The sequence below is a fragment of the Eurosta solidaginis genome, chromosome 1 (genome assembly GCF_040869045.1).
Source record: "Eurosta solidaginis isolate ZX-2024a chromosome 1, ASM4086904v1, whole genome shotgun sequence".
In the NCBI taxonomy this organism is placed as follows: Eukaryota; Metazoa; Arthropoda; class Insecta; order Diptera; family Tephritidae; genus Eurosta; species Eurosta solidaginis.
The window spans coordinates 354,558,598-354,584,696 of record NC_090319.1 but is presented as its reverse complement, the minus strand read 5'-3'; the positions used below and the strand labels follow the sequence as shown (position 1 = coordinate 354,584,696).

General features: G+C 34.9%; 1 protein-coding gene across 8 annotated transcripts in view; it reads right to left on the bottom strand.

Annotated features, from left to right (window-relative positions):
• Doa (Darkener of apricot) overlaps positions 1 to 26,099 on the bottom strand; it is a 312,594-nt gene that overhangs the window by 33,405 nt on the left and 253,090 nt on the right. The window contains exons 1-3 of one of the 8 annotated variants that reach the window (XM_067762707.1): positions 15,168 to 15,395; positions 10,721 to 11,342; positions 4,562 to 4,925 (exon numbers count right to left, since the gene is read on the bottom strand). The exons of 4 other annotated variants lie outside the window; for them this stretch is intronic. In XM_067762707.1, coding sequence (XP_067618808.1) covers positions 4,562 to 4,925; positions 10,721 to 11,268 — 912 coding nt within the window. In that variant the 5' untranslated portion in view covers positions 11,269 to 11,342; positions 15,168 to 15,395. Of the gene's footprint in view, positions 1 to 4,561; positions 4,926 to 10,430; positions 10,551 to 10,720; positions 11,353 to 15,167; positions 15,396 to 26,099 lie in introns of those variants that run through there. 3 more of the 8 variants (XM_067762708.1, XM_067762709.1, XM_067762710.1) reach the window with 3 other exon arrangements.

Genomic DNA, 26,099 nt, shown 5'->3' with positions numbered 1-26,099 from the left:
TTTTAAAAATAATGTTTTGTAATTATTGAATTCAAATAAATGCAGTTGTTTTCAATCTACTATATTTACCGGTGCTTTGCCCAGTTTTCACACATTACCACACCATTGGTTAACTCATAAACATGGATCATAAAAGATTTGTGAACAAAAGTAATTGAAACAAGTAAGGAAGGCTAAATCACCATTTAGCAAAATGAACCTACGGTAACCCTGGAATGTGTTTATATGACATGGGTATCAAATGGAAGGTATTAAAGAGTATTTTAGAAGGCAGTGGGCCTTAGTTCTATAGGTGGACGCTTTTTCCAGATATCGCCATAAAGGTGGACCAAGGGTGACTCTAGAATGTGTTTGTACGATATGGGTATCAAATGAAAGGTGGTAATAAGTATTTTAAAAGGAAGTGATCCTTTTTTCTATCGGTCGACGCCTTTTCGAGATATCGCCTTAAAGGTGGACCAGGGGTGACTTTAGAATGTGTTTGTACGATATGAGTATCAAATAAAAGATGTTCATAAGTATTTTAAAAGGGAGTAGGCCTTAGTTCTATAGGTGGGCGCCTTTTCGAGATATCGCCATAAAGGTGGACCAGGGGTGACTCTATAATTTGTTTGTACGATATGGGTATCAAATTAAAGGTATTGAGGGTTTTAAAAGGTAGTGGCCCTTAGTTGTATATGTGAGAGCGTTTTCGAGATATCGAACAAAATGTGGACCAGGGTGACCCAGAACGTCATCTGTCGGCTACCGATACTTTATTTATATATGTAATACCACGAACAGTATTCCTGCCCTGATTCCAAGGGCTTTTTATTTCGCCCTGCAGAACTTTTTGATTTCCTTCTGCCTAATATGGTACGTGTCATACCCATTTTACAAAGTTTTTTTTTTCCAAAGTTACATTTTGCGTCAAAAAACCAATCCAATCACCATGTTTCATCCCTTTTTTCGTATTTGGTATAGAATTATGGCATTTTTTCATTTTTCGAAATTTTCGATATCGAAAAAGTTCATAGTCGGATTTCGCCCATTTTTAATACCAAGATAAAGTGAGTTCAGATAAGTACGCGAACTAAGTTTAGTAGAGATATATCGATTTTTGCTCAAGTTATCGTGTTAACGGCCAAGAGGAAGGACAGACGGTCGACTGTGTATAAAAACTTGGCGTGGCTTCAACCGATTTCGCCCATTTTCACAGAAAACAGTTACCGGCATAGAAGCTATGCCATTACCAAATTTCACAAGGATTGGTAAATTTTTGTTCGATTTATGGCATTAAAAGTATTCTAGACGAATTAAATGAAAAAGGGCGGAGCCACGCCCATTTTGAAATTTTCTTTTAGTTTTATATTTTGTTGCACCATATCATTACTGGAGTTGAATGTTGACATAATTTACTTATATACTCTAAAGATATTCAATTTTTTGTTTAAATTTGACTTTTACATTTTTTTTTTAAGTGGGCGTGTTCATCATTCGATTTTGCTAATTTTTATTTACATATAACATATAGTAATAGAAGTAACGTTCCTGCCAAATTTCATCATATATTCAACCACTGCCAAGTTACAGCATGCAAAACTCTTAATTACCTTCTTTTAAAAGTGGGCGGCGCCACGCCCATTGTAAAAAATTTTACTAATTTTCTATTCTGCGTCATAACGTCAACCCACCTACCAAGTTTCATCGCTTTATCCATCTTTGGTAATGAATTATCGCACTTTTTGAGGTTTTCGAAATTTTCGATATCGAAAAAGTGGGCATGGTTATAGTCCGATTTCGTTCATTTTAAATAGCGGTCTGAGATGAGTGCCCAGGAACTCACATACCAAATTTCATTAAGATACCTCAAAATTTACTCAAGTTATCGTGTTTACGGACAGACGGACGGACGGACATGGCTAAATGAATTTCTTTTTTCGCCCAGATCATTTTGATATATAGAAGTCTATATCTATCTCCATTAGTTTATGTCGTTACGGGGTACCGTTATGCGAACAAAATTTATATACTCTGTGAGCTCTGCTCAGCTGAGTATAAAAATTCGCATCTCATATGCTTTGTATTATAAAATTTTCAAAAACACCAGTGACCAAAATAATGTTCACAAATCGACCTTCAAAATAGATATACGTATACCTGTCGCACACTCATGTATGATAAATAAATTAATAAAAAAAAAAAAAAACATAAAAGTGGTGAATCCATTGGTATAACCAAAATAAATCAGCGGCTATGTTTTGAATGTATTTGTAAAAATATAGGTAAAAGAAAATGATAGAAAGGTACATACGCGGTCGCAACGTAAAGAGCCAAATATATGGGAAAAGTACGACAGAACACATATGTATGCAGGGAATATTTTTGTTTTCAATTAAGCGAAGGGGAGAAAGTGTTTTTAAAAGTGTGCTAAAGACTAAACATAAATTTTTAGCCGACATAATGCACATTATAGCACTCTTATGTTGTATACAGGGTGGGCCAATACCACGAAAGTTGCTAATGCTGCAAATCAATTACAAAATCGTGCTAGCAAAAGTTACTCTTGAGAGAAGGAATTCTTTTTCCCTTTCTTCTACTCTACCTCTACCACTTTTGCTATTCCTTGTTACCATCTATCTCGTTCATAATCTTCTTTCTCCTCTATTTCGCACCCACATTATTCCTCTACCCGCATTATTTTCCCTCTCTTCTTCTGTCAATTCTTATATATATAGCAGCCCAATACCTCTATCGACACACAAGCGCTCCCTATCCGGATCCAAACCATGTATTTTCCCAAGCATGATAATTTAACAGCTTACTACTCTAAACTGAAGGAAGTATACAAAGGCAGATTTTCTTGCCCAAATGCAATGTATGTATTTTAATGTATAAATTTTTTGCTTGCCATTGTACGCATTAAAAAGACAATAACAAACGATCTTGTCTTATTGCTTGCTACGCAAAACGATGCATCAAGTGATGTGCGAGATCATCGCGCTCTCACTAACACATCTGCATTTTCAATTTGCCGACGTCTGGTGTAAAGACGTCTGGTGTAAAGACGTCTGGTTATGGCGCACCTCATGAAGAATTAAATGTCATTCTTCATTTGGAAAAAGGATTAGGTCTCCTACTGCTTATTTGAATCAAACGGCTTCGTAGGCAGGTGTCGGATCATGGTGCTTACGGAAGAGGGGCTAGATCAAGCAGTTGTTTGCTAGTGTCCCGGTTTGTGAATTTAGCAAAAACTGTTTGTTCAGCATTGCATTATGCTCTTTAATGTCTTTGTATCGCAATCGAAGGCGCTATCCACTAAGCTACGACATGTAACATATTCAATATCGCAGGTGAAGTGTGAAAAACGCCAATCGTACTCTTTGAGGCTATTCTTGAAGGAATTTCATTGTTTATTTTGTTTAAAGCTGGCTTCAGGTCAAATTGAGTAAAACACAATATGCTTAAGTTTTACTACCAATATATTTCAGCTACTCTTCCGGTAACCGTCTTCAGGGCGTAAATAAAAGACGGTTACCGGAAGAGTAGCCGAAATATATTGGTAGTAAAACTTAAGCATATTGTGTTTTACTCAATTTGACCTGAAGCCAGCTTTAAACAAAATAAGTAATTAATTAAGAGGTCGCCAAAATCACAATTGAATTTCAATGTATTTTACAAAAACTTGTGTACGGAAAGCTTTTCAATCCGTTTGAGAGAAACAAAATTTTTACATGAATTGCTTAGAATCAATCAGCATTAAATACGTGGATGTCATGTGCAAGTATCAAGTATATTAGACTAAAGAGAGAAGAGTTGAGGCTGATGATAGACGTTCCGGCAAGGCGTTGCCTTCTGGCGACACATACTTGTAAATTGGGACGGAGATTGTTTAAGACTTGGTATCCAACGATACCTAGTGCCGAGGATTCAAATATGTAGACTTTTCTTGTAAGTATTTAGATCGGTTGCGGACTTATCGGCCAAAATGTGGATCCATGTTGGTAGAGGTTTTAATGGGAATTGTATAAGGGGTTCAAGTGGTAGGTTAGGCCTATTTATGAAAAGGAGGGTGTTACACTCGATGAATTGACAGTAGACGTTCCAATCCGCTTGGGAGAAATCAAAAGAAGACAGGAGTTGCATATGATCCATCAAGTAATAAAAAGCTTAGATAGAAGCGCGGGGTAGCAAAATTTCAAAGGCTTGAGCATCATAGCTGTTCTCGCTAAGACATAAACATCCGCCTAGAAGACATGGAAACTTGCATAACCTGGAACTTTTTTTAATCCTCTCACTAAAAGTATCTTCGTTTTCACGAACATAACTTTGCTTGATTGAGGAAACCAATTCAAAGCGAAAAATTATTTCCAATTTAAATGATTCATTTGGATTAAACTTAAAATCTGATATAAACATTGATCTTTATTGTGTATCAGCTATATTTAGATAATTTTGAGAGCAATTATTGTTGACGTTTTTCATATATATTTACGAACATTTTCGGCAAATATAACACTTTCGAAATTATGTGCCATATTCAAAATACAATCCCCTTCCACATTTCTGTTACAATACTAACATCATCATCGCCGCGTCTGCCAAACGTGCGCATTAGCGGTTTATAATAGGAAGTAACTGGGCTTAAATTTGAGCGTAAACGATCGAGCGCAGATGCAGTGGTTGAGCTCTTCTGATAGCGTCCCGTGCTAGGGCCTGCGCCGCCATAAAGGCCACTACCACCGCCCACGCCACCACCACCATAATAACGTCTATGTCGATCACTCATCGAGTTTTTATTGTTATTCGTAGAATTCTCCACTGATTTATCTTTAGGCTTTTGAACGCGCTCTAGATCTTTTAGCGACTTTGAATTATTATTATCTGTGGAGTTTGTAGGCGTGGATTCACGTTTGTCGTTGTCGTTTACAGGACTTTTGATATCACTATAATAGTTGAAAATTTGTAATTTTAGTTAAGAATTTTTTCAATTTTGTAAAATATTTTGAAACAGTCTTTTTATTTAAGCATCACAGAAAACGACACCGCCGCAGTTTTTCCCCCCTTGAGTCTAGCGTTCACACTATCGAACCGTATTCACGAATATCCCAAACACGATGTAAATTTATTTTTGAATTGCTCGCTCGGCGACATTGGTGCGAATTTTTTATATTTTTCAATATTTTACTAATATATTATATATATTTAGGTGAAGGTAATAAAATTTATTTTAAAATTCATATAATTTATAGACATTTCATTAATTATTATTAATACATTTCAGATTTACACACACTTTTATTTGAAATGCGAAAACACAACAACAATTTCACTATAAATGCTTTGTACAATATGTAGTGGGCATATTTAAAAATTTATTTGTAAAATTTTAAAAATACACTCGTTTTAGAATATAATTTTTTAATCGTTTTCGAACGTCACGATCAATCGCTATCGTTTGGCTAGACGGCGAATATTTAAATACATCGCGCCGTAAGCGCAAATATTAACTGAACCAAAGGCATAGAAATGAAAATTTTCAAGCACATTTTTCTCGATCCGCAGTCTATATCTATATATATGTATATATGTGTGTGTAGAGTTTGTATATAATTACAAAAAAAAAGTGGACGCGAAAAGTCATAAAGAAAAATATTGTGTGAAAATCGTGTCTTCCAACATTATATGCAGCTGTTTTGTGGAGGAAAATTTAATAAAATAATATAAAGGAATAAAAAAAGAAAAAGAAACAAGTAAAGGTGTCTAAGTTCGGGTGTAACCGAACATTATATACTCAGCGTGAGCTTCAATTGTACATTTCATTTCAGATAAATTACTTTTCTACATAACACGTGGCACAGCCCGTTTATAAAAAAACATTTCTCCCCATTTCCTCTTATAATAAAACTTGATAAGTGAAATATCATTGATTCAAAACTATTTTTTGCTAAGTTATAGCTTATTATTCTAGCCTACGACCTTTTCAAACTTGTTTTATATCTAAGTTGCCGTGGTCTTTAACCGATCCCGTCCATTTTTACTAGAAATATTTTGTACTATTTGTGTATCCAATTTTATTACGATCCGTTAATTATTCTTGGAGTTATGGCTCCCGAAACATAGAAAATTGCTTAGTCATAAAAGAGGCGGTGCCACGCCCATTTTTTTAAATTTGAACGTTTTCCTATTTATTGTTATAAATCCACTTGGGAAATCAAATACCATTGTTACAAAGCTCTTTTTTGCAAAGATATAGCTTATTTTATTCGTCCACGACCCTTTAAAAAATCTTTTATATAAAAGTAGGTGTGGTCCTTAACCGATTTCGTTGATTTTTCTTCAAAGCATTCCTTATAGTAAGGGCAACCTCTCTGCCGAATTTTGTTACGATGGGTTTAACGATTTTTGATTTATGATTAATAATATTTGTAAAATTGATTTTATCACAAGTGGGCGGTGCCACGCCCATTTTAAATTTTTTTACAAATTTTAGCAAGAATTTCAATATCAGTCCACACGTCAAATTTCAATATTCTAGGTGTATTATTAAACTAAATAATCAGGTTTTTTGTGTTTTTCAAAATGTTATGTATATAAAAAACGGGCGTGGTTATCCTCATTTTCAATACCAATCTATTCTGGGTCCAGATAAGCTCGTGTACCAAATTTGGTGAAGATATCTCAGTATTTACTCAAGTTATCGTGTTAACGGACAGATGGATCGGACGGACATGGCTCAATCAAATTTTTTTTTGATACTGATGATTTTGATATATGCAAGTCTATATCTATCTCGATCCCGTTATACCTGTACAACCAACCGTTATCCAACCAAAGTTAAAGAGTGTACAAGTACAGCTGGGTATAAAAACATCGACAAAACACGTAGAGCGGGTGTGTTTGAGTGCACTTTGTGTCTATGGTTATTTTTGTAACTTTCACTAAATTTATCATTTAATCACGTGCTCTTTTTAATTTACGGTACTGAAACAAAAGGTGATATTTGCTACAAAATAAATCAAGCACAATCGAAACCTGTGAGTTATAGCCTTCTCAGCAAGAGGGTTGGAGTATAATTACTGAATTATATTCGATATCAACTTGAGCACCATAAATTTCCCAATGGTAAGAGAATAATTTGAGAACTAAAAATGTCTCAGAGAAAGAAGAATAACTGAATACTGATTGGATTTAATTTAAAATATAAAAGATCGCGGGTTCGAATCGAGCTCAGGGCCTAACAATAATTTTTTATCATTATTATTGTTATGAAAAAATTTTTCTTAATTGAAAAAATTTTTAAATTAGAATAGAAGAAAGAAAAAATTTTAGACAACTGCCAAAGCTCGTTGTATAGATCCATTTCGGGAACTGCTAAATTCCTTCATCGGCAACGTTTAGGCGCCGCTGCTATAACCATTCAGCCATCACAGCGGTTTTTTGTTTGTCTTCATTAATCCTACTTCTATTCTGTTTCGTGCCAATTGATATTCACAACACTGCTACATCTGTTGCAGAATGGCTGTGAAAATTGGACTTGTTTGTTGGCAATGCTGCCATAGTGTCATATTTTATTGACACTTTTTTCCCCGTGCTCTGGGATGTATTAACAATTTTTGTTGTTATATCGGCCTACTGATTTTAAGATCGCGGGTTCGAATCGAGCTCTATTCTAATTAAAAATTTTTTCAATTAAGAAAAAATGTATCATAACAATAATAATGATAAAAAATTATTGTTAGGCCTTGAGCTCGATTCGAACCCGCGATCTTAAAATCAGTAGGCCGATATAACAACAAAAATTGTTAAAATATAAAAGTTTTTCAAAGGTTGGAGAATAATTGGAGAATGATGTTGGTTAACAACTTCAGAGCTACAACTTTCTCAAGGGTTGGAGAATGAAGTAAGATAACAACTTGAGAACTATGAACTTGAGAACTGTAAATTTCTCAAAGGCTTGACAATAATGTTGGATATCAATTTTGGAACTATAAATTTCCAAAAGCTTGGAGAATAATCTGAGAATAGTGTTGGATATCAACCGGAGAATAATAAATTTCCTCAAGGTTGGAGAATAATTGGAGAATGATGTTGGATATCAACTTGGGAACTATGAATTTCTCAAAGGTTAGAGAGTAATCGAAGAGTAATATTGGATATAAACTTAAGAACTATTAGGTTCTCAAAGGTTGGAGAGTAGCTTGCGAATGGTGTTGGATATCAATTTGAGAACTAAATGTGTCTCAATGACTTGAACTCAAAGGTATGAGTAATTTTGGATATCAAATTAATATCAAATTGAGAATTGCAAATTTCTCAAGAGTTGGATAGTGACTGGGGAATGATGTTGTAGATCAACGTGAGGAGTTTGAAGAAATATTTTTTGGATGTTGTTGCCGAAGCATAACAAATTCCAATGGCCACTGCATAACATATCGGAACGGAAGCGATACGAGAAATTTTTTAAGACAAAAGACAGCTACATAAGCAAGCACAACACAAGAACTTACACCTTAACCTCTGCACCATATAAATTCTGAGAGACATCAAAAATGCGCAAAGTCCCTAGTCGAGAAGGCCAGATGACGATTCTATGCTGATTTTAAACCATTTTCCTTTTGGACCACTTATCTTATCGTAAAAAGCTTTAGTCTGGTGGAAGTCCCTATACAAAAAGAGTCATCAACATAAGGTTGGGAAGGTGGAAGGATGGTATGCCTTGAAGTATAAGGTGCGGAAACGATAGCGAAGAGAGTATTGTGAAGAATATTAGCATCACTAAGTGATACTAGGAGCACTAAACTGATACTAAACAGCCACTCGTATGTACGTAAACAAATCAATCATCATTTACGCACATACATACAAGGCAACGGAGAGATATTCACACACACATGTAATTATCAGCCGGAAGTAGTACTCACATATACACACGCATATGGCTACAAACTACAAATATACATGTATATGGCTGGTAACCAAGCATGAAGTTCACGAAATTACTAGACCTTAGCAGAAATGCGTGAACGAGGAAACCGAGAGTATAAAAGCAGCGCAAGCTGAGGCATGACTAATCAGTTTGCTTTAAACACGCCATCAGTTGCGAAGTGAAGTATAATTGTACTACTCCCAAAGTAGGCGAAGAAAGACCATTTGGCAATACAGAATATTGGAGTCATTTGAACATTGAACAGTTTAGCGATTCGAACGTTAGCAGAATGTTTGGAATAAGCGGAATTTCCATAAATTCGTTACAGTATTATCAAAGATATGTTCGTTCGAGAAATTGCCATTGAGGTATTAGCACCACAATTTTGGGAACGATTGAATATGACCACGTCGGACTTTCCAGGTCTGTGGATTTTAGTCGCCTCTAATGAAAGGCCGTGACACAATGGAATCCTACAGAAACAAAGAATAATTTATTCAGCGTCGCTTTTAAAACAAATGCGACGGCAATAAAATAAGCAATAAGTAAATTAATTAATTCCGCATACGTCAGCGCTGATAGGTGTCATTGTGTACAAAAAATGACAGGATGAGGAAGTCTTTAATACGTGGTGCAATTATTGTGTTCTTGAACCAGAACAAAAATAAATTTAAAAAAATGCAAATATGCAGTATCATTAAATTCATATATAAATATATGTATGTAAAGGTAAACAAAAGTATGTAAATACTTATTACAAAGATAGTTAAGAATGCATTGCTTACATACTCAGACAGAGAAATCCGCACAAAGTAAATAATTTAGTGGGCGTTCGACAGTTTCCTTTGAAAGCTTTTACTAACACAACAAAAAAAAAAACATGTTTTTAATATTTCAATGAGAGTGAAAACAATACAGAGAGTGTGAAAATATATGTGCAGTGGAGAGAGAATGCGTATAAGTGGAGACCGCGGCGAAGAGTTGTCTATTTTTAAAAAAATCACTTTGCTGTTGTGTGATGCAAAACTAAAATCTTGAAATTTTGAAAGCGTAATTAACCATTTTTGCAATTAAATTTAAAATAAGCAAGCTAATTGGTAATAATAATAAAATTATTATACTATAATTTGATAATTTCCTTTCCACAGAATGACGATCAAAACTGTGATCGGCTGTAGCTTGTTTTGAATGCACGTGTCGTATACGCAACTTATTTCAGCTAAAATGAGAAACACAAGCAAATCATAATCACTCAAATTTTATGATCTTAACGCTTTACGCTTTTGCACATCAAAAAATAAAAAATAAAAACAAATATATAAAAATGAAAAATTTTAAAAATAATTTATAACAATGGCATTCTTGAAAATGCCGCTGGACGGCGATGACGGCTGAACATGTTTTTGTCTTAGTTTTTTTGTTATTTCCAGAACAACAAAACATTTTTTTGACCATAAATAAAAATTTCACTAAAATATGCTTGAAAATTTTGCATTTACATAACACTTTGGTAATATCTCACAGCACAAAACCAAAATATGTCAAAACAACGACACGCGCTACACTACTCCTTCATTGCGTTCGTTCACGCATCCCGCACACGTCCGTTACACGCACTACTCAAAGTTGATTACGACAAAAAATCAGCGATGTGCTACTGACGAGTACAACGCCGCCGCCGATCAACCCGCTGCCGCCCTCACCGCATGAGCGCGGCGCGGCGCTCACCCAACGCTCGTACATTGGCGATGTCGTTTTTGCCTTTTATTTTTATAATATAATTTTTGTGCTTGCATTTCTCTAATTTATTACCGATTCTTCTTTTGCAGCTGATTCTCACGTTTATCGGGTCTCTCGCTCGGATTTCGACGAAATCTTTGCAACAAACTGTTGCAACTTTCAGACAAAAGTTGCGTTACGCTCGCCGCTGTTGCGCTGCGCATGTATCGCCGTTGTTGACGTGGTTGCGTTTCTTGTTGTTGTTGTTGTTGCTGATTCGTGGTATCCGTCGCTGTCGCAGTTAGCGGCGCATTTGTTGTTTTAATGTTCGTGTTTGTGGTGGCAGCCGACGTAGCCGAAGTTAATGCTAATGATGTTGCTGACGCAGTCTTTAAACTGATCGTGCCTGTGGTGGTGCTGCCACCGGTTAAAGTAGCAGCTGATTTCGATTTCGAAAACGCTATCTCTCCCGTATTTAGTGCATCTGTAAGATTTCCTTCGCCGTCGCCTTCATCACCCGCATCATTTTCTATGTCTTTTCTCTTTGCTCTTCCGCTATTGTTATTATTTTTTTCAGATGCCACCAAAACTTTTCGTTCACTTTTTTCTCTATGAAACCGATTTAAGAATGTTGTGGCCATAGCGATTTTATTTAATTTGTATTTGTTGTTATTTCACTAAGGAATGTTTTTTGTTTGTCTATAGGAAATTAGTGCTTAACGATTGGCAATGTTTTAATGGAAGAGTATGTTATTGCATTTTTCTTAAATTCTATGTGCGAAAAAAAAACTCATTTAGTGAGCTTATTTGAATTTCGAACATAGAGTAGAACGAAATGCTTTGCCATTAGGCAATTTTCTTATACTCTCAAATGAATTTGCGAAATTTTAAATCCCATTGAATCATAAATTGTTTAATTGATTAGTCATTGTTTGTAAATATAAATAAAAAAAAAATTGATGTGCACAGTATTGCATACGAATTAGACTAAACTGCCCTTTGAAATCTCCAAAGAATACAAAATTTGAGGCGCAAGCCATGTGCAGAGTTGTTAAGGAATTAACACCGGAATGAAGCCCTGCATTCCCATTCCTGGACTAACAATTTTGGATTGCAGCTTTTATTTATTTTTTATTTTTTTGAATAATGAATGATTTTTTTAGTCAGTCATTATTCCTTTTTGTTAGTCCGGACTAATTATTCCTTTTTGCATTCTTCATGTGGAATAACAAAATTCAGACCGATTAGCTTAACAGTGACTGATAGATTTGCATATTAATTCTAACAAGGATGAAAAACTGTTCTCCAAAGAACAACATGCGTACACGAAAAGCAAGTCGGTAGACACGGCGCTATGGTGGTTATAAACAAAAAGAATGCCTTGGAATATAATACGTTTTAGGAGTCTACTTAAACATTGCCGGGGCTTTTAACTATGTCTCTAAACAGGCGATCAGGGAGGGTCTTAAGTACATTGAAGTATATCTAGTCCTAACTAGATCTGCTCCATGCTTAATTGCAGGAAAGTTACTTCGCAGTGGGGGCTGTATGAGTCCACAGAATCGGTGTACAGGGGCACGCAGCAGTGTAGGGTATTATCACATCTGCTGTAGACGCTGGTCATCAACCAACTGCTCAGGCGGTTCGATGTGGAATCCGTCAAACTTATGGTGTGCACAGATGACGTAGCGCTTGGCTTAAGGGGAAAGCGCCTTCCAACAATCAGTTTTTCGATGGCTCGGGCGCTTCGGGATGTACATACCTGGGAACCTGATTGATGTCGGATTGAGCGCTAATGCGAAAAACGCGGGATAAACCTGGTAAAAATATCTAGAAATCATTATAGACCGTAAATTATCGTGCAAGCTCAACGTGGAAGTGGAGGAGTGAGGCATGCTTCGGCAGCACTTTTTGCATGCAAAAGAATGCTGGGGTGTACGTGGGGTATATCGCACTCTCTCATTGAATACTTAGACCGATTGTAAAAACTATCCTATACTATCGATTCTCTGTTTGGTGGACAGCCACACAAAAAAGAAACTACTTAAAACAATTAAATGCAGGCTATCAATGCTTAGCATTACGGGAGCCCTAAAAACAACCGCGATGTCTGCACTGTATGCCATTATGCCCATTCCACTTGTAGACCTGGTGGCAACGTTAACAACTGCAACGAGACTAAATGCCTCGGGCAGCTTAAGCGCAGACTATACGGGCATAGAAGTGCAGCGCCATCAATTACAGGGCGAACAGAGTACCTGAATCCGTATCTGCGCTTCAAAGGGGCCCTTAGAGCCACAATAGACATGAATGGTTGGCGCAAGGGGTCCTAAATGGCGGACGAAGTGATACACGTGTACATCGAAGGTTCCAAAGTCATGGAAGGAGTAGGGTATGTGTGCTGATCCGGAAACAAACGGATCCTATAACCTGCCAGATCACTGCAGTGTTTTTCAGACGGAAGTAGTAGATGTGACTATAGCAGTATAAGCACCCGAGGGAAAATAGCTAAGCTGCAGCCGCGTTAACTTTTACATTGACAGCCGAGCCGAAATTAAAATTTAAAAAAATTTAATTCTCATTTGTTTATAATGTTTTTATAGATTTATCAATGTGGTGCACTTCCTTAAATAGTGTGCTGAAATAAAATTTGACCTTAAATATTGTGAAGAATATTATCATCACTAAGCCGATACTAAGCAGCCACTCGTATGTACGTAAACAAATCAATCATCATCTACACACATACATACAAGGCAACGGAGAGATACTCATAAACACATGTAATCATCAGCCGAAGTAGTACTCACATATACACAGCATATGGCTATGCGAGAGGCTATAAAGTACCAATACACACGCAGATAGCTGGTAACCAAATATGAGATTCTAGAAGGAGAAACGTCAAGACATTTGGAGAAATATGCGGACAAGGCAACAGAGAGTATAAAAGCAGTGCAAGCGGAGTAGTCAGAAATCAGTTTGATTTAAATACGCTGTCAGTGAAGTATAATTGTACCACTCCCAAAGTAATCTAATAAAGACCTTTTTGCATTACTGAATATTGGAGTTATTTATTCGACAATTTAGCGATTCGAACGTTTGCAGAAGGTGTAAAATAAGCGGAGTTTCCCTAAATTCGTTACAATATTAAGAATTGCAATTTTAATATTTTGAAAGGAAAGTAGACGGCAAATTTTAGAAAAGATAGATAAAAAACGGAAACCGTTTAAAAAGAGAGGCCTTTGAAATATTTCTAGGCACACGAAAGCAGACCTGTAAAGATAAAGTACCAGTACAAGTACAAGTATCAGTACCCCAGTACTTCGAAAAATGAGTACAAGTATAAGTCGAGGTACTTGTACTTGAATTATTGAAGTATAAGTAAAGTACTTGTAAGTACTTTCGAAGTACTTTGATAAGTATTGAACGGGTTTGAGGTACTTGTACTTGAATTATTGAAGTATAAGTAAAGTACTTGTAAGTACTTTCGAAGTAGTTTACTTTAATATTGTTAGCTGTTGTACAATTTGTACTTATTTGATATGTTGTTTTACTTCTTGTGGCTTTCTAATATAAATTTTACTCATATATTGATTTTCCATTTATGAATCAAAGTGACATATTTTATCAGAAAAAGTACTTTGGTGTACTTGCAAGTATTTCGTAAGTGTATCTACTTGTACTTTCGGATTCGAAGTACAAGTACCGTAGTACTGATACTTTGTACTTAGATTTGAAGTAATTGAGTACTTGTACTTATTTGGTACTAGTATAAGTATGTTCTCAGTACTTTACAGGTCTGCACGAAACACAGTGCTGGATACATAAAAAATTTGTTGGTATATCAAACATGTCATTCGAAAAATAAAGAAATCTAAAAACTTTGCAATAATCGATTTTATACAAACAAAAAATAAATTCATAGAATTATTTTATATAACCTTCGAGAGGATTATCGATGCTATAGCCACACTTATTGCAATTTTCTTATTTTTACAGACCAGCCAAAGCTATACAAATAATAATAAATCATTAATCTCATTTTGTAAAAACAAAAAAAAAAAATATTTGCTTAAGCTTTGACAAAAATAGCTGCATTTCTGAGCATTTTCTATTGACAATAATGTTCGCTCGGCCGTTCGGCCACTTCTTGGCTTTAGTTCCTAACAAAAATTGTTCTACATAGAGCGCAACGGCGGCACTTAATTTTTTTTTCTCTACTCAATTTGAATGCTATTTTTGTTTTTGTGTGCTAGCTATTCTTGAATTTGGTAGGTTGGTTCTGCTTTTGCGTCAATACTGTGCACATCTGATTATTTAAAATATTATAATTTATTAAAAATATTTTTAAAATATTTAAAATATTATATTTTATTTGCGCGTTTTTTAAATAAAAAGTTATACAAAATAAAATTTTTAATCAAATATAATTTTAAGTGTAAATTTTGTAGCAACAAATTTAGATTTCTACTTTTTATTGCAATGTGAAAGAGAAATTTTTTATTGCACTTTACAAAACACAGCACAATTCATTCACATTTAAATGTTGCTGATGAAAATCTGATAAGTTGCAGCCAACAACAAATATTTTACGCTCATAATTTTTGAAATTTTTTTGCTTTCCATTTTGCACTCGTTATTGTAATTCATTAACGTAACTCGAAGTTATTGCAACCGCACGAGTTTTTAATTTTCCAATTTTTTTTTTTTAATTTACTAAAAGAAAATATAGTTTTTAGTTTTATATTTTGTTTTTGTTTTACAATCCAATCGGCGCTACGCTTATAATGAATACACGCCCGCCACAGACGCTTTTCGATTCCCACTAACAATAAAAATTTTCAAAATACCATAAATTCGAAAATGACCAACGAATCAAGTGTTCGGTTGCTAGCCGCGAGAGACGTGATTCGTATACATTTGTTTATTGTATGCTCAGTAGAGCGGATGCGGCAACAACGTCAGAGGTGGAGGTGTAAATAATGCGGCTGTAAAGCTGAAAGGAATCGCTGCCAATGTTATTGTTAACATCAAATTGTTTTCGAAATATTCAGAATGCCAATTGTAAAAATAGTGTTACTATGGCGACGTACAATGTCTGCAGTCACGGAGAGAAAGCAGCGAATGTCTGAGAAGTTGGAAGTTTCTTGTTGTGCTTAGAAAAGTGAAGAGTAGTTGCTTCGACAATTCCATAGCTAAACTGTGAGTTTATACTATGTAGGATTGTACGATTAATTGATTACTCAACACTTCTAATTAATCGATTGATTCTATTTTTGATTCATCAAAAGGTAATTAATTGAGTAATTATCTATTTGATTGATCATAGTTTGAATAAAGTGATTAAAATATTTCTTGCAAATTTCACACTTTACCAAATAGCTGTCGACTATCACTGAGAAAAATTTGATTGCAAACACAAAATAAATAAAATATAGAAATCACATTAAATATCTTTTAATCATATTATATTATTGCGATTTTATAAATTACATCTATAATCACTTCAGAATAATAATCACAATCACTGATTGTACAAAAACTACAATCTGCAATCATTTGAAAGTAAATGATTGCATCCCGTTTTGTTGCAATCATTCACTGCACATTTTTGCTACAACCATTGGTACACAACTTGTGATTGGAATCTAAAAAAAATAATTTGTATTTATTCATAGAACACATTTTAATAAGTGAAGTTCAAGGTTAAATTATTGTGACGAATATTAATTATTATAATCTAATCTAATTCATCTTATGTCCATGTACACATTAAAGCTAGCAACACTTATGTAGAAAGCAACGAAGAGATCTCTCACACACACACATGTGGTCATCAGCCGAAGTAGTTGCTCATTCATACACACGCATATGACTATGAGAAACGCATAAACTACAAATATACATGTTTATAGCTTATATAAGGTGAAACGTCTAGACCTTTGGGGAAATATGCGGACAAGGCAACAGAGAGTATAAAAGATGCGCAAGCTAAGGAATGACTAATCAGTTTAATTTAAACACGCTATCAGTTGCGAAGTGAAGTATAATTGTCCTACTCCCCAAGCAGTCTAATAAAGACTATTTTGCAATACAGAATATTGGAGTGATTTATTCAACAGTTTAGCGATTCGAACGTTAGCAGAAGGTTTCAAATAAGCGGAATTTCCCCTAAATTCGTTGCATTATGTAATACAGGAAAAACTCCATTAGGTACCAAGACTTATGTTTTTTAATAACTTTGTCATCTTGGCAAATACTAGAAGTATTCTAGGATCTTGCTTAAAAGCTGCTTCGAGAACTAACAACGCTGGTGTCGCTATAAGCTTTAGCCTTAATCTCGAGCACCACGAGCACAGAACGTATTAAACCGTTTCTTCATATAGCCCGCAATTCTTATCTACATCTGCTTTTACTGACCAGGCCTTATTTATAAGCATGTGACGCCAGAAGGCAGTGTTCAGTTAGTACGCCCATCATGAGCCTTTAGTATTCTCTCTTTAGAGATATGAGTAACATTGTAATATCGTAAGATTTGCGCATAATCTTAGAAATTTGCAGTACAGCGCTTCTATCGACACCTTTTCTGCTTGTTTGATCATATGCAACTTCAGTCTTCCGAGATTCCATTATGGCCGGGAAACCAAAAGAGATGTACAGTATGCCCTGAGTCTCTTCAAATCTTGTTTGATGAAGTTCTGCGTGAGATTATTGCCCTAATGGGCGCCTGACTATCAATATATGGGGTATTCCATCCCATTTCGACCAATTTTGAACCTGACCCCTTTAGAATTGGCTGAAAGTTTTTCTTCTTTTTCTAGCTTACGAAAGACGTTTTTCAGAATTTTTTCAAATTTTTTCATCCAGCTCAAAAAAAGTTATGAATTTAAAAAAAACAACGGTGTTTTTTTCAAAATGCTATAAATTTTTCAAAAATTTACCGTTTGGGATCTTTTTTTTTTTTTTAATTTGTTTTTAAATGTACTTTTCGGAAAAAATACAAAAAAATTTTTAAAGTTTTTTTTTTTTCAATTAAATAAAAAAAAAAAAAAAAATTACCGGCCCACTCCGGGATTAGTGGGGATGATTGCAGATTGGATTGAAGTTTTTACGAGAAAAAAAAAAAAATAGCGAAATTCGAAAAATGTCGAAAAACTGAAAAATTACAAAGGAATCTTTAAAAATTTGTTTGTATTTTTTCCGAAAAGTACATTTAAAAACAAATTAAAAAAAAAAAAGATACCAAACGCACAGTACGATATTTTCTTATTAATAACTTTTCATATTATTTCATGTATTTTTATCGTTCTAGTATTTTCTAGTATTTCACAAAAGTGCGGCAATACACCAATTTTCATTTAATTACACAGCCAATGACATTTTCAATTTTCCACGCAATCAGACTGTGTGTCGCAGAAAAATATGTCGTTCGTCGAAACACTGTCAACAACACATGAATATTAATAGTTTTTCTATTTCAATTTGCAAATGCAAACATGAAACAAATTTGAATGAAAATAATAATATACGACTGTCAAACGAAGTAAGTTGGTATGTATGCCCTAAATGTGAATGTACCCAGTGACAAAGCAATAAATAAAGGAAAACTTCATAGAAATTAATACTAGAAAACATCAACTTGATGATTAGGTTAGGTTGAACTGGCTGGTCCGTGAAGACGTCACATAACTGAATGAATCCACAGTGTTACCAAAAGTTTGCTGAATGACCAAACTGAAAACCCCTATCAGAAACCCGAAAGTATGTTTGTTATAAATTCACTCCGTTTCTTTGCAAATACTAGAACATTTCTAGGAGCTATGCCACTTGCTACTTCTCTCTCTCTCTCTGATTAAAACAACTACGATACAAGCTTCGATCGATGCGCCTTGTTTAGCTAGCTCATCCTCCTTTTCAATTCCATATATTCCCAGATGCCCAGGGACCCAAAAAAAACACAATGGTGAGCTGACAGCTTGTAGGATTTCCTTACATTACATTGGAACCATTGGTATACACGTGTATCGCATCGCCTGCCATTTGAGATCCTTTGCGCCAACCTTCCACCTCTATCGTGGCTCTTATTAAAGACCCATCGAAAGGCAGATAGGGCACTAGGAGGTCTGTCAGCCTGATGCCAAGGGAGTTGAATTTTCTGTACGAGTCGTTAGTCCGGTTGTTCTCATTTATAAAAGGTAACAAAAAGTATGATGAAATCGGACAGCGGTATTGATAACTTCGTTTATAAATCAAAAAAGCTTGAAATTCTCTGAAGCTTTTTATCATTTGTTGTAACAGTGTTCATGTGACTTATACGAAATATATAATGAATCCTTTTTTCCTACTGGGTATTGTATGTACCTAAGTCTACACCTTCTTCAAAGGTGCACTGAACTTTGTTGAAAAGGCAAGAATGGAAAATTTGTATTTGAAATTGTTTGTAAATCTGAATACTTTAGACTAATCACATAATATTGACGCTAAAGTAAAAACGAATAATATCACAATATCGGCGGGTTGGGAGTAAGAGAAATAACAAATTAAGACAATAAAAATTACTTCAAGAAACACATAGATCTGCGAGTAAAAAATTAGCAGTAAAAATTATTTCGGTCATTATATGGTATTTATTTTTTCGTCGATAAAAAAAAATTGAATGAATTGAGTTTATAAAAAATATTACATACATATTACTTAAACCAATTACGAAGCCGTTTTCAAAAAAATTTTAAAACTAGAAAAGGCATATACCGCTAAAAGTTAGCTTTGAAATCTTCTACGATGATATAACATCAAAGAAGGTTGACTTCCGACGAACATATTGGGCTAAAATTCAAAATGCGACTTAGAAGGCATCTAAACAGGTATCGTTGCTAAGCAGACTGATGGCTGATGATGAGCATTACCCTATCCACATTACTATACGGCTCCGAAATGTGGGTAAACACACTTGGTAAGAAGAATCGATGTATGCTTCTAACAGCTGTACAGCGAACAGCAGCTCTGAGAGTAGCCCCGCTTATAGCACTGTTATCAGGACCAGCCGTACTGGTGATTACCGGCACAATCCTTAACGACCTATTAGCGCTGGAAAGAAGTTAGGATAAAGCAGACGGATCAAAAGAGCATGAAAGTCTTTAGCAAAGAGAGCAGGGAAGAAACGTTGTTTTTGGCGAGAACTGTAGGAAAATGAACAACGCGGTAGATGAACAGCGAAACATACCACATATTGAAGAATGGAACGCCAGAACCTATGGCGAGGTACATGGTTGGTTGGTTGGTTGCTGTGCTGCCCGGCTATGGAGCCGGGCCCAAGTAGCGCTCTAGGCGCCATTTTGATGCACTTTCTCCTGGAACCAATTTTGTGTTGGCTGATGTACCGTGCGTGTTGCTTTACTCAGACCCCTTGGTTAAAACTATAAACTTACTGATGTCCTTGATGCGGCAGTTTGACACCGCCCTAAAGTCGGGAAACACATAGTTGCCTAGAGTTCGGGACCGAAAGTTCGCGAGGGCAGAAAGAGAAGTGGGTAACCGATTCCTCGGCACCCTCCTGTCTACAGCTCCTACGACTCTCATTGTAGGGGATACCCATTCTACTCGCGTGCGGGCCAAACAGCCAGTGCGCTGTAATAGTGGCCGTGGTTCTGTGTATTTCTTGCCTAGACCTATTTAGTAGATCATCGGTTCTTTTCTGGTTGTACTCTGGCCAGATTAGTTTGGTGGTTCTACAGGTGTCCGTAGAGTACCAATCACGGATTGTTCTTTTCCTAAGATAGGTGAGAATGTCTCTTTTAATTGATGTGAGTGGTCGATGCACCGCGACTGCTTCTGTGATGTCTAACGATGCTCCCACCTTTGCTATTTCATCCGCTTTTTCGTTGCCGTCAATGTTCCTGTGGCCGGGTACCCAGCTGTGTGATAGCTGCCTGGTTAGCTGCTTCACGTAGCACCCTCTTACAGTTGTCGACGGCTTTTGAGGATGTGTACGGTGATTCTATCGCTTTTAGCGCCGCTTGACTGTCGGAGTATATGACTACCTCACCGTCTATCCGGTTCTGCAGCAGGAAGATGCAGGCCCTCTCTATTCCTTGCAGCTCTGCTTGGAAGATGCTGGCTGTGTTTGGAAGGCGGATGGGGATTGCGACATTTAGTTGGTTGGGCGAGGTACTAAATTACTACGTTGTTCTCCGGGCACGGATGCCTAAAAAAATATTTGCACAGTATAAGAGATGTTGCAACAAAAACGCTTAGAGTAGTGACAACAAATCAATAAGTTCGTAGAAACCACACTAAGTGCGAAACAGCAGGACCTGGACGCAGGAGCAACAGAAGTCCCTTAAAAAGTGATATATATGGAACGCCATCCTGAAGTTATGCGAAAGCGGTCCAGTGGTGGACGACAGTTCCAAATGGGGTTGGCTCCATTAGTCCATTAACACACCATCAGCATTCCAATACCAACCTGCAAAAAATAATAGCCTGCATCTTACACAGACCAACCATTTAAATTTTGGTATTGCACATAGGGTTTAAGAAAACCTGTTAGGGAAATAAAAGGCATGACGTATACGTAATTTTATGCAGCACCTAAATGTATGCAATGATATTTGCCTTCACTACATTAACTGAAGACAAATGTATGTATGTTTGTATGATCTGTGTATGAAAAGCTAAAAGAAATTGACATTGAAAATGTTGCAAGGTTTCTTGTTTACTTTCACATACATACATATAACTGTACAATAAGTAATGATTTGTTAACTGTTGTCAGAATATATATGTAAGTGCTAATGAATGTGTTGACCCAGACCCCTCCATGCTATTTTGATTCACTGTTTCCAAGAGTTCGCGTGAAAACAAATGTGATCGGCAAATGAGTACGGCGGTAGGGCAGCATACAAGCATTGCACAAATTGTATAAACATTAATTTATATTCACATATACAGAATATGTACATATACATATACAAAGAAATTACCTATACAGATGCATACGCAGTATGTATATTAGACTGGGTCGATTTATTAACCGATATCACGCTATCGATTTTTCGATAGGATTTGGGCTCAGGAAAAAAAGTTCTACTACGCATACCCAAAAAAATAATTTTCGAGCCTGCGAAATTTCATTTTTTTGACTTTTTTATAAGCTTTTATTTACTTTCACTTGGCTGTGTCTGTAATCAAATCTTGCAAGTTAAATTTGATACACTTCCCGGTGTCCGATTGAACTGAAATTTTGCACACATGTACAACTCCGATGACAATGCACTATTACTTTGCGAGAATTCCATAAATTAATCGATAACAGAGTTATCGGTAAAGATTTGTGTTCACAAGGGAATAAAAGCTTAAGTCCTTTGTTTAGAGGGATGGTGAATAACCTACCGCGGCTAAAGAACGAGGTAACTTCGCTTTATTTGTGTATACAACCAGAGAATTTTTACACAATGAGAAGATAGCAAGAAAAGGAGGACCTAAATGTTCTTAATTATACCATCAAAATTTAACACGCTTTTATTAATAACATTAGGACTGTGATATAAACTGTAAGATTTAATAATTTAGGTGTAAAGTTTTAATGTTAAAAATATATAATTATTTACAATATGGAATTTTTTTGTCGCAGATGAAGAAGCCTAATTATCGTTAAAGGTTACAATGAACTTATAAAGTGTTATATTTCTTTAGTCAATTTATTTTTTACTTTTTAGTTAATTTTAGTAACCAATAATAAAAGCTTATTTTAAAAAAAGTTTTTTTTTTTTTTAATTTTATTTCGACTTCGATTTTTAAGGCTTTTTTCATGAGCTACTAAAAAAAATTTCGCAGGCTCGAAAATTATTTTTTTTTGGGTATGCGTAGTGGAACTTTTTTTCGTGAGTCCAAATCCTATCGAAAAATCGATGGCGCGATATCGGTTAACTTTCCCATACAAATCCACCCAGCCCAGTGTATATTTGTTTATGCGTAACGTTGAGACCGAAAAAAATCGAAACAAAACGATCTTCAGAATTTTAGCGTAACATACATACATGTCTTCGATTTGGTATACACAACTCGTGTGCGAGAATACTATGAATATATGTATGTATGTACATTTGTGTGCATTAAAATTGCAACAGAAAATTTTAACGAATTTATTATTAGCTTATTTTAATTTTTATTTCCGTTTAAAATATGAATTCAATTACGAATACTACATATGTAAACGAATATCAAAAACTTGTTCGAAAATTTTAAAATGCAACAAAAATATATAATCCAATTTTAAAAAGGATTTCGAAAATTCTAGTTTTGGAAATCACAAAAATTTACACATTGGTATTTCAGAAAATTTCTGAATGCAACACAATCTATGTAGTCCAAAAACAAAAATGTTTTCGAAAATTTTCTATACTTCAACATATTTTTGATAATCTTCAGCAAGATTAAAAAATTACACTTGCACTCTGTAATGCAACAAAAACTACGGCGGTCACTGTGGTGTGATGGTAGCGTGCTCCGCCTACCACATCGCATGCCCTGGGTTCACACCTCGGGTAAAGCAACATTAAAATTTTAGAAACAAGGTTTTTCAATTAGAAGAAAATTTTTCTAAGCGGTGTCGCCCCTCGGCAGTGTTTGGCAAGCACTCCAAGTGTATTACTGCCATGAAAAGCTCTCAGTGAAAACTCATCTGCCTCGCAGATGCCGTTCGTAGTCGGCATAAAACAAGTAGGTCCGGTCCCGCTAATTTGTAAGAAAAATTAAAAAGGAGCACGACGCAAATTGGAAGAGAAGCTCGGCCTAATATCTCTTCGGAGGTTATCGCGCCTTACATTTATTTAATTTTAGAAATCATCAAAATTTTCAATTATTACTTAAGAGCTTTCAGAAAATTTCTGAATGCAACAAAAACTATGTAATATAATTTCAAACACATTTTCGAAAACTAATTTAGGAAAACTTCTTCAGAATTTAGAAATTAGTACTAAGAACTTAAAAAAAAAAAATCGGAATGTAACAAAAACTATGCAAAACGATTACAAAAACGTTTTGGAAAAATATCAACAGTTCAGGTAATTTAGAAAACCTTCAACCGAATTAAGAAATTTATGCTTGGATTTTTCGAAAAAAAGAAAATGTCTGAATGCACCAAAAACTATGTTATCCATTTTCAAAAACGTTGTCAAAAAACTCGAACATTCGGCTAGGTTTGGAAATTTTCATCAAAATTTCTATTTTCAGAGTCAACCAAAACCATGCAAAACCACTTATAATTTAATTATAATTTTGGAAAAATCATCAGGATTTAAAAATGTGTACTTAGATTTTTCAAAAAGTTTCTAAATGCAACAAAAATTATGTAAAACGACTTCACGAAAAAATTAAAAATTTTAAAAAAGTTTTATCACACTTTAATTTGAAATTTTCAAGATTTCTGAGTGCAACAAACACTATGAAATCCAATTTAAAAAAAAAGGTTTCGAAAAAAAAAATCGAATCTTCCTGAATAATTAATTATATTCCGAATTTTCAGACAATTTAACATTTAAAATTCGGCTTATTTTTGAAATCATCAAAGATTTTAAAACTTATACTTATTACATATATTCAGAAAATTAGAAAGTGCTACAAAAATTTTGTCAAATGATTTCAAAGAGGATTTGGAAAAAATTCGAAAATTCGGCACATCTTAAAAATGTATACTTATAGCGTTTTCTTTTCTGAAATAAATTGTTGCCTAAGTAAATGGTAACGCCTTAATAGTATTACTCCTACCCCAGAAAATTGTCAACATTTATAGTGCATACAAGGAACATTTCATCTCACCATATTCACTCATATCACAAATCACACAAGAAGATATCGCATTGCGCATGTAAACATTAGATCATCTCTTTTTCATGAGCAATTCTTACGTCATTTTCTTTTAGCTCTTGTTTTTCGCTCTTTCTTTCATTCGCTCAAACAGTCAACTGTCACGTAGATACGCAGAACGAAGCAATTTTGAACTCGTGAATGCGCAATCTGGGTAGGTGATTTATGCACTCATACTAACAGAGTATATGTGGAACTCAAGAGCGAATTGAGAGTTTCACAGAGTTGCACTGCCACCCGCCGTTTTATACAGGGCAAAAGTGTAACGCTTTTGCGTTGCGAGCAGGCAACAATTTTCACAAAAGAACGAAATACCCTGTAAATGCGTTGCGTGTTTTTTAGAATAGAACAACAACCCTTGCGAGCGCGCACAAAAAGCGTAACACTATAGCCAGAAAAGAAAACGCTATTAGAGTTCCGAGACAATTTAAAGGTGCAACAAAAGCTATATTAATGATTTCAATTTAAGAAGTCTTCAACAAAATTTTAAAATGTATACTTTGAGCTTTCTGAAGATTTCTGAGTGCAACAAAAAGAATAGAAAAAAACAGAAAATACAAAATTTATATTCAGAAACAACAAAACACGAAATTGTAGTGGCAATTTTTAGAATATTGCCAAAATTAGTCTTCTTCCCATTTTTTATTTTCCAAAACTCATTAAAAATTTAGATTATAGTATTCCATAATTTAAGAAACAATACATTCCATAATAATTTAAAACAACGACTTCCATGAAGTTTGTAAATGTAACTCTGCAAACCTATTTCAAGAACTTTTTCGTAAAAATACGAAAAATTCGAAAATGTATTTTCACTGCTCTTTTTATGCGCACAGGTGTATATCTACATACAATGTTATATGACTTTCAGAGTAAAAGACCTAATTAGTATTTTCCATTTTATTTATTTTTTGCCCAATTTCATGTTCTTTAAAATCGCTGGGCGCCGCAAGCACAACACATTTTGATGAGTAATGTCACTATTTGTGTTTAAAATAAAAAGTATTTGGTTTGCATATTCATTTGTATGTAAGTCTGTATAAAAGTACATAAGTACGAGTATATCTGTATGTGCATATCTATATATTTACGCAGATAAAAATGTATATACATACAACTTGCAAATTCAAGTTGACTTTGGAGAAACAAAACTAAAAAGCTTTGGTAGCATAAAGTAATTTAAATTTAAAGTTACGTATACGCCACGGCGGATTAAACACAAAATGCTAACAAACTTGAAATGTGTAGTGATATAACGATACGAGTACTGAGTAAAGAGTATTTTATACTTTTTAACAAGTACTGAATAAAGTATTGATACTTTATCTCGATACTTTTCCCCGATACTTTACCGTGTCGATCGTTTAAGTTTAACAAGGTATAGTTCATTAACACAATATGTGACCCGGTCTATGAAAAGGTGGCTTATGACTAAAAAAAATGTTTCCACTTTTTTTCTGTTTACTAGAAGTGGCTGGTGAAGCATCCTCAGATTTTTTTGATAGCATTTTTTCGATGGCAATGGAGCCAAAATATGGGTCAGAAACTGGGTTGTGCTTCGCTTTTAGGCATGACTGTTCATAATGCAAAAGAAAAACTACAA